This window comes from Polypterus senegalus, chromosome 13 (assembly GCF_016835505.1).
Source record: "Polypterus senegalus isolate Bchr_013 chromosome 13, ASM1683550v1, whole genome shotgun sequence".
NCBI classification, from domain to species: domain Eukaryota; kingdom Metazoa; phylum Chordata; class Cladistia; order Polypteriformes; family Polypteridae; genus Polypterus; species Polypterus senegalus.
This window is the reverse complement of record NC_053166.1, coordinates 21655884-21667946: the sequence shown is the minus strand read 5'-3', so window position 1 is coordinate 21667946 and position 12063 is coordinate 21655884. Positions and strand designations below refer to the sequence as shown.

The following is a 12063-nucleotide window of genomic DNA, read 5'->3' as shown; positions in this document are numbered from 1 at the left end:
TGTTTTCAGGCTTCTGTTTTATAAGCACAACCAAGCGATTTCATGATTTACCACATAATACGTTCTTTATTCAGCAGAAACACGGCTAATGCCTGAATGGACATTTCCTAACCTGTACTATTTGTCTCAGTGATGATGATGATGATTATGGTGATATTTTTATTGTTAGTATTGTTATTATTATTATTTAAGGCAAAGCTCTCAATTTACCAGTCGACCTACGCTCCTACCCTCACCTATGGTCATGAGCTATGGGTAGTGACCGAAAGAACGAGATTGCGAATACAAGCGGCTGAAATGAGTTTCCTCCGCAGGGTGTCTGGACTTTCCCTTAAAGATAGGGTGAGAAGCTCAGTCATCCGGGAGGGGCCCAGAGTAGAGCCGCTGCTCCTCCGCATCGAGAGGAGTCAGATGAGGTGGCTCGGGCATCTGATCAGGATGCCTCCTGGTGAGGTGTTCTGGGCACGTCCAACCGGGAGGAGGCCCCGGGGAAGACCCTGGATGCGCTGGAGGGACTATGTCTCCCGGCTGGCCTGGGAACGCCTTGGGATTCTCCTGGAAGAGCTGGAAGAAGTGGCCGGGGAGAGGGAAGTCTGGGCCTCTGTGCTTAAGCTGCTGCCCCCGCGACCTGACCTCGGATAAGCGGAAGAGGATGGATGAATGGATGGATGGATTATTTCTTCTTTGGATTTCACAGCTTTTCAGATGTTATTAAAACTATGCTGGCTCAAAAAACTTCTTGAGCGAGAAAGAGCATAGCTGAAGGTGTTGAGTAGAAGCAAATTTCAGGATTTACATCCATTCAGAGTTAGGGAGCAGCTGGTCAAGACCAGCACAGATGAAAATGTCTCATATTAATTACTACTAACCATTCCAAGGACTCAGAAAAAATCATGCTAATATTGTCGATTGCTTTTGTGGGGCAGAGATGTGGATAATACAGTAGTTGACATTGTTTAAGTGTATTGCTTGAGTGGATTTGACATTAATCTCAGTAGAACCTATGATGATGGAGATTACTTCAGCACCTGCTATCCAGAGTCTTGTAATCTCATTCCAGAGCTGATAGTAGTGCTCTTGTTTTAGACCAATGCTCCACTCAAATGGCACCATGATGCAGTATCTGTTATCCATCCATCCATTATCCAACCCGCTATATTCTAACTACAGGGTCACGGGGGTCTGCTGGAGTCAATCCCAGCCAACACAGGGCACAAGGCAGGAAACAAACCCCAGACAGGACGCTAGCCCACCGCAGGGCACACACACACACACCCCAAGCACACACTAGGGACAATTTAGAATCGCCAATGCACCTAACCAGCATGTCTTTGGACTGTGGGAGGAAACCGGAGCACGTGGAGAACATGCAAACTCCACGCAGGGAGGACCCGGAAAGCGAACCCGGGTCTCCCAACTGCGAGGCAGTAGCACTACCCACTGTGTCACCATGCTGCCCAAGTATTTATTAGATAAGCTTAATTGCTATTGGTGGATAGGTTTGTATACATGTTGTCTGGTTTGGTTGGCATTACCTGTGGCTTCAGTTTGCACAAGGAGCTCTCAGAGCTATTCCAGAATTTTATGATCCTTCAAGCTCAGTCTCCACCATTGTCTCCATACCTGGAAATCGTTGTCTTTGTCTAGGGTTCAGAAGATCTGTTTTCCTAAGTTATTGTGACGCCATAGATGGAAAGTACTGGCCAGTATTTCAAAAACACTGAAAATGTGATGGGCTGACTCATCACATTTTTTGCATAGGTGACACAATCTATCTTCTCCTTGTTGTCTGAGGATGTGCCTTATGTAATATTTGGTTTGCACTGTATTGTGTATTGTATTGTATTGACCCCCTTCTTTTGACACCCAATGCACACCCAACCTACCTGGAAAGGGGTCTCTCTTTGAACTGCCTTTCCCAAGGTTTCTTCCATTTTTCCCTACAAGGTTTTTTTGGGAGGTTTTCCTTGTCTTCTCAGAGAGTCAAGGCTCGGGGGCTGTCAAGAGGCAGAGCCTGTTAGCCCACTGCGGCACTTCCTGTATGATTTTGGGCTAAACAAAAATAAACTGTACTGTATTGTATTGTACTGCCTGATGTGAGAAGGCAAACATACTGGCTTCAAATGGAATTTCACCCAGTAAATTGTCCGTGACTATTGTCAAAGTTAAATCATGAAGCCAGTCCAGCATGGGAAGTATACCTTCATTGACACGTATATGGAACCTGCCAGTCAGTACATGAAAAGAGGTGACTGACCTACAGATGGCTGTAGCACTTCTCAAATACACTTGTCAATTAGAGAAGTACATGATTAGTTTCATTTCTCATGTCCTTGCTAGTTACTGATAAACAAGACCCTTGGAGTCAGGATTCTGCAACACTAGACTGCACTGGTCCACTTTATCAATACTTAACCTTGTGCTAAAGTAGCAGCAGAACTGGGTCACTGAGCAGGAGGCTTTAATTAGTAAAAGTTAACTGTCACGTTATGATTATGATTATATATATATTTTTAAAAAAATCTTGGGAAATCTTGGGAGGGAGACGAGACATGATCTTCTCGGAAGACATTTTGACATCCCGCAAGACAAGGCAGTGAGACAAAAGGACAGCTGCTGTACAGGCTTTTAAATGATCGATGTTCAGCACAACAAGCAAAACATGCAGCTCGGCAGCAGCAGCACAAAGCTAGCAGCTGATCGGACTGCATCTCCTTAGTGAGCGTTCAGCACCCATTTCACAACATGAACAGCATTATACGTCCTGTGAGAAAGAGATTTAACCAGGCCCAAGGCTGGAAATAAAGGACAAATATTGTTTTTACAAAAGGTTTAATATTAAAAGTCCATGAAAATGAATATGTGACAATTCCCATGAAACTTTAACAATCTCTTTAAATTGTATATCCAGTAAACCAAACCCAGGGGTGGGTGAGCGAAATGAGCAGGGGGCAGAGCCCCCTAGTTATTATTATTTTTAACTAAGTAAATGTTTTTTTTTTAATCACAATTCTTTTTTTTTTTATTTTATTTAATTTTATTACAATCCATACATAGCAATCAAGTTTTTACAAAAAAAAGAATTATGTTAAGAACAGATCGATCGATTTTTTAATCACAATTCTAACCAAAAAATGTTCTCTTCTGATTTTAGTGTGGTCAAAGAACAGCAAGCCTGTCCACACCACAATCCTGAACCCTCACATCCACCTGATTGGTGAAGAGGCCGCCTGCATTGCCTACATTCGCATCACCCAGTACATCGACTGCAACGGAATGCCACGCACAGCCCAGTCGGAGGAGACCCGCATCTGGCACCGTCGGGATGGCAAGTGGCAGATTGTTCATTTCCATCGCTCTGGCACATCTTCAGGAATTGCCAAGTAAGGCTTTCTTGAACGTAAGTTGTGATTTATGTGTATTTGATTATTTTGAATTTTTTACGTACAGACACACAAGAAATTGTTTGTTTCGCACATCAAGGTTTCTGCCTTTTATTGCATATTTTTATGTTTAAGTGACCTTGACTTTGTGAAAGATGCTCTATAAATGCAACTTGTTATTATTATTATTATTATTATTATTATTATTATTATTATTATTATTATTATATTTTCCACAGTAACTAAACAAATCTCGTCTGATTAAAGAGTAACAAAATTTTTTTGTGCAATTTTGTCAATTTTGAATGGGAATATATTATGCACAATGCACAATGTGAACAATAATTGCTCCTTAAGATACAGTAACTGCTTATATCATCATCAACAACAAAAATTACAGTCTAATATTTAATTGTCATTAAAAATCCCTCTCTTCTGAAAAAGGGGAGCAATTTTCATCTCACTGCAACATACTGATCTTCTTTGATTAAGCAATGTATTTATTGAACATACTACGACTTTCAAAGTCAACATTTGCTCTCATTGCACCTTTGGGTAGTCTATATGTTTAGATCAGTGTTTCTCAGCCTTTTCTCTGGAATGGCACACTTTTTGTAATTGAAAGCAACACAAGACACCCCATTATTCTACTAATCACAAACACATGATATCTCATACATGTGCTCAACTGTCCGAAGAGGGGGGACTACTAGAGAAGCCAGTAAAAAAGGAGCTCCAAGATCAGCATTCGCAGACACAGCACTTAGTGAGGTATCTCCCAGGTGCTTCATCCCTTTGCCTGCCCCTCTCCCTCATCTCTACCCCAGAGGCATCTTGTATAGCCACTATCCACCAGTCTCGTGAGGCTCGCGGGCGACCACACACCCAGGCAGATGAACTCCGGCAGACTCTAGAGGCGCGTCCAAAGTGCTCTAATTGCTGTGTGTGCAACATTGTGAGTTTCTTTTATGCCAGCGTTTCCAGGTAGTCCTGTCCTCCTCAGACAGGTTTTGACCACATGTACAGCTTGTCCCTTTCAGGTTCAGACCCACCCTGGTGTGCTACACTATTACTTCCAGAGCACACTTGGACATCTCTCATGGCACACACACTATGCTGTGGCACACTCATATAAAAACACTGGTTTAGACGATTGTCTTACTACATAACACAGTTCTCAGACAGATGGTGTGATATTCTCCTAAGAATTACCTGATTATGAATTATGATCCTTAGGCAGATCACAGTGCCACCCCCATGCGTAACTGTTGCAGTGAAGTTCTTAACATTGAAAGTGATTCCCTTTTTCTCAAGACTTAAGGTGCCATATCAGTCATAAGATTTTGATTCATTTATCCTCGGAAATTTTAGGTCATACTGGACAATCTGAAAAATGTATGGTGAGCACTTTAGTTGGTATTTGTAAACTATGGTTTCTGCCTTTCCTCTGTTCCATGAGGTCCTAGCTTTGCCACATTTCTTCATGATGTTGGGGTAATGAGCACTAAGGGCTCATTTATACTTCACGCTCAGAACGCGTACGCACGCATCATGGCTGCCACACGTTCCTAGCATTCATCTGACAAGTCCTCTGAGCAGGTTCTCAGAAATTACCACAATGCGTGCGCAAGTTACAGTCCCAGCAAAAAGTCGGGGGGCACAGTGTGATAAAAGTCGGAATGTGACGTCAGGGTCTCCGTTTACTATCTACATGTGACAAAAAGCTGCTTTGAGGATCCTATGTGATCGATGTGCCCGCTTCGATATTTGATGAACGGTTCGATGTGGTGAAAAAAAATGCCGAAATACAAATGCATTCCTTGTGCTTTTATATTGAAGCATCGCATATTCCCCATCGTACGATGACACAATACATTTTAAAAGTCTCACATACCATCTTCTGTGCTGTCTTTTTTAATTTTTTCAACTTCTCAACAGCAACAGAATGTACAGCACTGTGTCTGAGCCACAGAATAAAAAAAATTAAGGACATGGTGAAAAGGTGTATTTTGTGATTAAAGTGGAAATTTCAGCTTTAATCTCGAAATGTCCACTTTAACCTCATAGTTTACTTTATCATTAAAGCAGACCGTCGTAAATGTCATCTTAAACCTGACCCAGTTGTTAATAGCTATGTGCTTCTGGGATTTCCTCCTGACCCGAGAGCAGCAATCGCCACACAGAACACATTAAATTTATGATATTCCAGCTCTCTGTATGTTTAGAATCCTTTAGATTTATATTTGATATCACTTTAATGATGAAATGCATTAAAGTATGTATGTTAAATTTTACAGATAAGTCGTTAACTTCATTTAAATAATAAATACCGATAATAATTACACACATGGAGGTGACGCCGTGGTGGAGCGGTAGGGCTGCTCTCTCGCAGGGAGTCACATTGCTGGTGTTCCCTGCCTGGAGTTTACGTTTACCTGCTCTGTTTCCACAGTCTGCTCCGGTTTCCTTCCAAAGATATGCAGATTTGGTGACACTAAAATGACCCCAGTGTATGTCTGCTTGTATTCACCTTGCGATGAGCTGATGCCCCATCAAGGGTTGTTTCTGCCTCATGCCCAATACTAGCTGGAATGGGCACATCCCTAGACTGATTGATTTAATTATTAAACTTCCTTTTCAGAGATATTGCGGCAAGGTGTCCTCGGAATATAATGGGTATTTCAGGTAATTCACAACACAGCAAAGCCAAACCTGTTCTCACCGTGATGATATCTCACACTGCCATCTGGTGGATTCTTCCAGATTTACGTAAAGTACGCGCGCAAGTATAAACAGTACAACGCTTGCGTGAAGCATGCGTCGCGTGAAGTATAAACCAGGCCTTACAGTAGCTGAAGCGAGATATGCCTGAAGGTCCTCAGTTGTTTTATGAACTAATATAAGAAAATAAGAAAAGTTCATTCAGACTATGCAAATTGTTTGTTTGGTAAACTAAATTCTCTCAATATGTCTACCAGACATTTTTTAAGATTTCCACTTCCATTCCATCTTGATTTAATGGTTTGGGTATTTAACTTAGATTTTTCTTGACTTTTGATATTAAACTTTATCTGTTTTCTTTGATTGCTATCTTGAGTTTTTCCTTAAAAATACTCACTCATCTCTTGGTCCATTCTTGCCCATTTTCTCCCCAAGCATAGCATACCCTGTGGTCCGAATGTGGATCCCAATGCCCCAGTGCAGTAGTAATGTGCTGTAAAAATGACGTGAGACATAAAATCGAGGTCTTTACTCTCTGTGGTCATTAAAGATCATTCAAAGTGTAGGGTGTATCCCGATGTCCTGTCTAAATTTCCCATCATGGCCTAGTCATTCTGGCCCTCTTATCATCCCCTGTCTCTAACTGGCTATCTATATCTCTCACCCCTCAGCTAATATGTGGTGAGAGTACTGGCACAAAAATGGCTGCCATCACATCTTCCAGGTCGATGCTATGCAATTAGTGGGGGTTGAAGTGGCTCCCCACTCACTATGCAAAGTGCTTTGACTAGAGAAAAGCGCTGTATAAATGTAAAGAATTATGATGATGATGATTATTATTATTATTATTAAATCACTAGATGGACAGATACTTGTCTAAACATTATATTCTTTTAAACTGAATTGCTCAAGGGATGATTTTCTATCATGAGGTATCCTTCCCATTATTTTAAACAAAGATCAGTCTACATGACATGTGTCTTGCTCATAATAGTATGGTCACCTTGACATTACAAGCTATATTTTGAAAGGCATTTCCCTAAATATGGCGTAGTATAATAGCACGAATTGCACAGACCAGAGAAGCCGGTGATGTCATCAGTAAATAATACTAGACAAGAAAATATAATTATGATTCTCCATAAGAAAAAAATAAACAAAACTTGATAGTTTCAGCAAAGAGGAGCAGCACAATCGCTCTAAAGTTACCTGTTGTAACAACAAGAGAGTGCCACTGAGCCCCAAACCACAGACACAATAATGCCCAAGCACAATTCTGGGTTCAAATAAAAAAAAAATATTTGTTTCTACTGCCTTCTTAGAGAAACACCAGTCACAATTATTAATCCTCTCCTTCCACCTCTCGTAGAGCGTTGTCTGCAGTCTCCCAACTCTGACTTAATTAAGTGAAGCAGCAGGCTCTCTTTTACCTCTGACCTGGAAACTGCTTCTAGTGTCACTTCGAGGTTATTCCATGGACTTTGCGGTATTGTGGAAATCAAAGTATTCCACCCTCTGGCATAACCCAAAGACTTTAACAGGCTGTATTTCCAGACTCCAACTCCCATGACACCCTGTGGGAGTCTGAATCGAGTTCAGCCCTGATGAACACTGCCACCTGACGTTTGGGTGAATGAACTGCTCCTGGTATGCCCGTTTTCCCAGTTCATCCATTATGGCTTCCTGTTTGGTCAAGAATTCCTTCTCCATCTCGACCAGGATGCCTGTCCTTCTTCCATGGTATCTACACTGCCTAATGAAGATCTGCCATCAGGTCAGGTTGGGGAGCATTCACTGGTACAGTGTGTTGCCACACCCAGCACATGACAAAACAACTTGGGACCCTGGTTGGCAACCCCGAAGGGCAGACACGCGGTCCAGTCCCACACTTCAGAAATGACCCTCTATCTGCCGCAGCTAGGTGTTATGTGGGTATCCCCATGGCCAGGTCCAGCCACTCTGGTCCTCAACAATGAGGATCACCCCCGCTGGGAATCGTATCACTTGGCCATAGTGCCGTAACTGACGCTCCCTCAATATGCAGGCCATGTGCGTCATTCGGGACTCCGTGAGTGGTTTAACCGCTCATTAGACACAAAGTCAAACCAGCAGTACCCAAGGATCCTCCGAAGAGACACAATACCGACGGAGTCCAGTCTTCATCTCAGATCACTGGATAGCATCCATTTCTTGCAACCATATAGCAAAACAGGAAGCGCCAAGACTCAAAAGACTTGGACCTTCATCTTTTTGCATAGATATCGGGAGCACCACACACCCGTTTCCAGTAACCTCATGACTCCCCACGCTCCCCCAGTCTGTCTACTGACTTCATAGGAAGAGTCACCAGCGACAGGAATGTCAATGGCTTCAAAGGATTTCTCACACTGTGCAGCATTTTTGTTTGTGTACTTTAATAATTAAGAGGTTTCTGAGAGAATAAAATGACTTTTACCTTTTTATTTTTCTTTCAGCTGAGTCCCAAATTTTGAACAATGAACTATCAAGACTTTTTCATGAAGTCTGAAGTCAGCTTTCCATATAGGAACTGTCTGCTTGCAGGATCACCAGGAGGCGGGAAGTTCTTTGCATTTTCATATCTACTTGAATCCTGTTTACACTTCCGCTGAATCAACATGAATGGCATCAGTTCTATACATATATAAATATTTATACATACGTCATATCTATTTTCACGTTTTGCGTTTCGTCTGTTTGTAAAAGCATGAAAAGAAGAGTATTGAAAAATGTTGAAATATTTTATACGTTTAATAACATTGAGTTTGAAGTTACTGTTTGCCATAAAAAAAGTATTTATGACTTAAAGCTGCGGTAATCTTACACAATTATTTTGAAATATAAAGTTTGTGAAGAAGTCGAACTTTACATAGCTGCAGTTGGACAGCACTGTTCTATGATAAAATCTGCGGCTCAATTTGATGTTGCAAATGAGTGCACGTCGGCAAATGGAAGGCGAAAATGTTAAGTCAGTAGTAGCCACCCTAACACAAGTCTTAGATAGATAGATAGATAGATAGATAGATAGATAGATAGATAGATAGATAGATAGATAGATAGATAGATAGATAGATAGATAGATAGATAGATAGATAGATAGATAGATAGATAGAACTTTATGTGTTCCCAGGGGGAAATTTGCTTTATGCCCATCATGGCCTTTGTTATGTGTTGAAGTTAATTTGTGATTCCTGTTCCTGATTTCTAAAAGAAAGCAACCCTGAAAAGTTGTTTTTTCGCCAAATTCAGGGTCTTGTGTTATGGATGTGGCTGGAAAATGAAACATCGCTATTTTTAAAAGTTTAGTATAATTGGCAACTGGAAAGAATGGTTATTTTCCACATTCTGACCAGATTCAGGTGGCCAAATTAAACCTCCAGATTTCCACATTTGAAGACACCACTTGTTTAAACTGACATTAGCTTTGGCTTAAACACTTTCTCCTGTTGCCTCAGAAGGGACTGATAAGAGGACACTGTAAATAACTGAATGAAAAAATCATCATTTTGATATTGTTAAAAGAGCAAGGAAGAGAATTTTGGAAGATCAAGGAATGTTCAGGAGCTCAAACATTTGGCATATTTAATATGAAATATGACAGACGGAGACATTGGAGAATTTCTTAAGGCAATGTTTGAAACTAAAAATACACTTCAGAAAATATCTGACCTTTTTTGATTGATTTTTGTCTTATATTAGTGACATATATCCATTCTGTGAGGTGTGTATATATACTGACCCTCTTAGACGACTGGTATCATTGCACAAGAACAGTGCAGTCCTATCCAGATCTGTGATAGCAACATACAAACAGGGGAGGACATTGGTAACACTTTAGTTTATGAATCTGCATCCATTACTCCAGCGTTTCTCAACCTTGAAGTATTTGCGACCCGAGTATTCATAACAGTTTTAATCGCTCCCCCCTAACGTTTTTTGAAAGGAGCCCACTAATACCAATTTGTTCTTTTTTAATTAATGATATATCATAGATGCATATTTTATTATACCTACTTAACTTTTATCGACATTTATCTAACTCTATATTTATTTTTCTAGTATCAGAATGTAGTTTAAGTTCATTTGTTTTGGTTTCAGTAGATGTATTTTTCATATTTGTTTTCTTTTTTCACATCTTCGCGCCCCCCTTTTTGTTATTTCGCACCCTCCTAGGGGCTGGCGCCCCACAGGTTGAGAACCACTGCATTACTCATATATTGATATGTAACAAGGCCTTTTTGGTCTTAATAACATTTACAAAACATCATTTAGGTGGTTATTCATCTCTGTCCAGTGTGGCATATTAAAAGCCTTTGACACTCTACATAAGTTCACTTGTGAATATGAAGGACCCCCAAGTCTTAATCATGAAGCATGGAATATGAAGAGACATCTGACTCAGTGTAGCCACCTCTGGCCACTCCAAAATGAGGTTATTTTAGCAGGCCACATTGCAAAAATGAACAACCATTTTGTTGGTGCTTTGTAAATGTTAATAAGAAGCCTTTGTTAAGGTCTTGTTACATATCTGGAATTAGTAATAGAATAGGCTTCTTGTACTGTAGCACACACACTAATGTATTCCCAGTGAATTTTCTGCCTTTTTTTTACTAACTCCTCTTGTAACTGATCTCTTCCATATCAGGGGATTATTCTTTATATACAATTTTGGTTTTGTATTATTGAACAAGTTTTCTCTGTCCAGTTACATCCCTCAAAAGTGAATTTAAATCATCAAATAGGCCGCCTCACTGACACCTTTACTGTCAATTACTTTTTAATCATTACGTTTCATTTTAGGTGCAAAACGCCTACACTGATTGGCTATATAGGGCAATTAGTTAAAAGAAAATTTTTTTTGAGAATTCTGAGACATACTGGGTCTAAGTAGTCTGAAGTTTCAATTCACATATTGTATTGTACAGATACTGATTATGTCATTTGCAGAATTTCATTCATTTCTAAAATGTTATTAAGGTGTCACTCACATGTCTGAATGCCTCTGAAGTTTGTAATGCATGTGTTTTGCTAGAAAGAAGCACAGCCCATGACTATACAAACAAAGAAACTCTTTCCTCTCCTTCTGCCTCCACTTGACTGCCTCCCCGAGTTAAGGTGACAGGCTCCTTTTATACTGGACCCAGAACAGCTCCAGGTGACCTCACATGACTTGTGGGGGGCACTTCCAGGTTGTCTCAGAACCAGATGCACTTCCAAACCCCAGCTCTCATGAACTACTGAGAAAGTCCAAGCTGGGATGCTTCCAGTGGACAACTACCACCTAACTTACATGGGAGGTGGAATTGTCCATTGTCCGGCTTCTGCTTGTCCATCCCCTGGCACCTTTCATCTTGTCCAGAGGTCATGCCATCATCCAGCCTGGATGCCCGTTTAACCTTTGTGGCACTCTATATATAAAAAAAAATGTCCTTAAGTAAGAGAAATGAAATAAAGCCTTTCAGTCTCGTCCGCGCTGGTCAGTATTAAAATAATCTTTTAAGGTGCTCAAGGAGAATTCTGGAGGTGACGCTAGATGGGGTAATGTACATCATACTTTCTGCAGAAGGGGAACAAGCGAGGTCGTTAGTACACAGTGTCATCCTCTGTCTCGGCAGAGAATTACCGTCACTTAAGCCTTCAAGCTGTTTCCAAATTCACACGTGCATGACTATCTATATATATATATATATATATATATATATATATATATATATATATATATATATATATATAGTCACAGAGTAGTGACTAAGGACTGAGTCCAAACAAAGCAAAACTATCATTGAGAATAGGCAGGTTTTTATAGACAGCAAACACCAAGGGGTTTACTTGTAGAGCCAGAACTAGAAATGAAGTCAGGTGGATCCTTCTTTGGAGGGTCTGGAGTAGAGGGAAGAGAGAGAGTCAGTACACATCGCTAAACCCCGGACTGGCATAAAAG

At 40.7% G+C, this 12063-nt stretch overlaps 1 protein-coding gene across 2 annotated transcripts in view; it reads left to right on the top strand.

Moving 5' to 3' along the window:
* The window catches only part of camk2a (calcium/calmodulin-dependent protein kinase II alpha), a 410473-nt gene extending 401301 nt beyond the window's left edge, over positions 1–9172 (top strand). The window contains exons 17-18 of one of the 2 annotated variants that reach the window (XM_039774535.1): positions 3155–3383; positions 8579–9172. In XM_039774535.1, the coding sequence (XP_039630469.1) occupies positions 3155–3383; positions 8579–8582 (233 nt within the window). In that variant the 3' untranslated portion in view covers positions 8583–9172. Of the gene's footprint in view, positions 1–3154; positions 3401–8578 lie in introns of both variants that reach the window. The other variant, XM_039774534.1, reaches the window with a different exon arrangement.
* The last annotated feature ends 2891 nt before the right edge of the window (positions 9173–12063 follow it).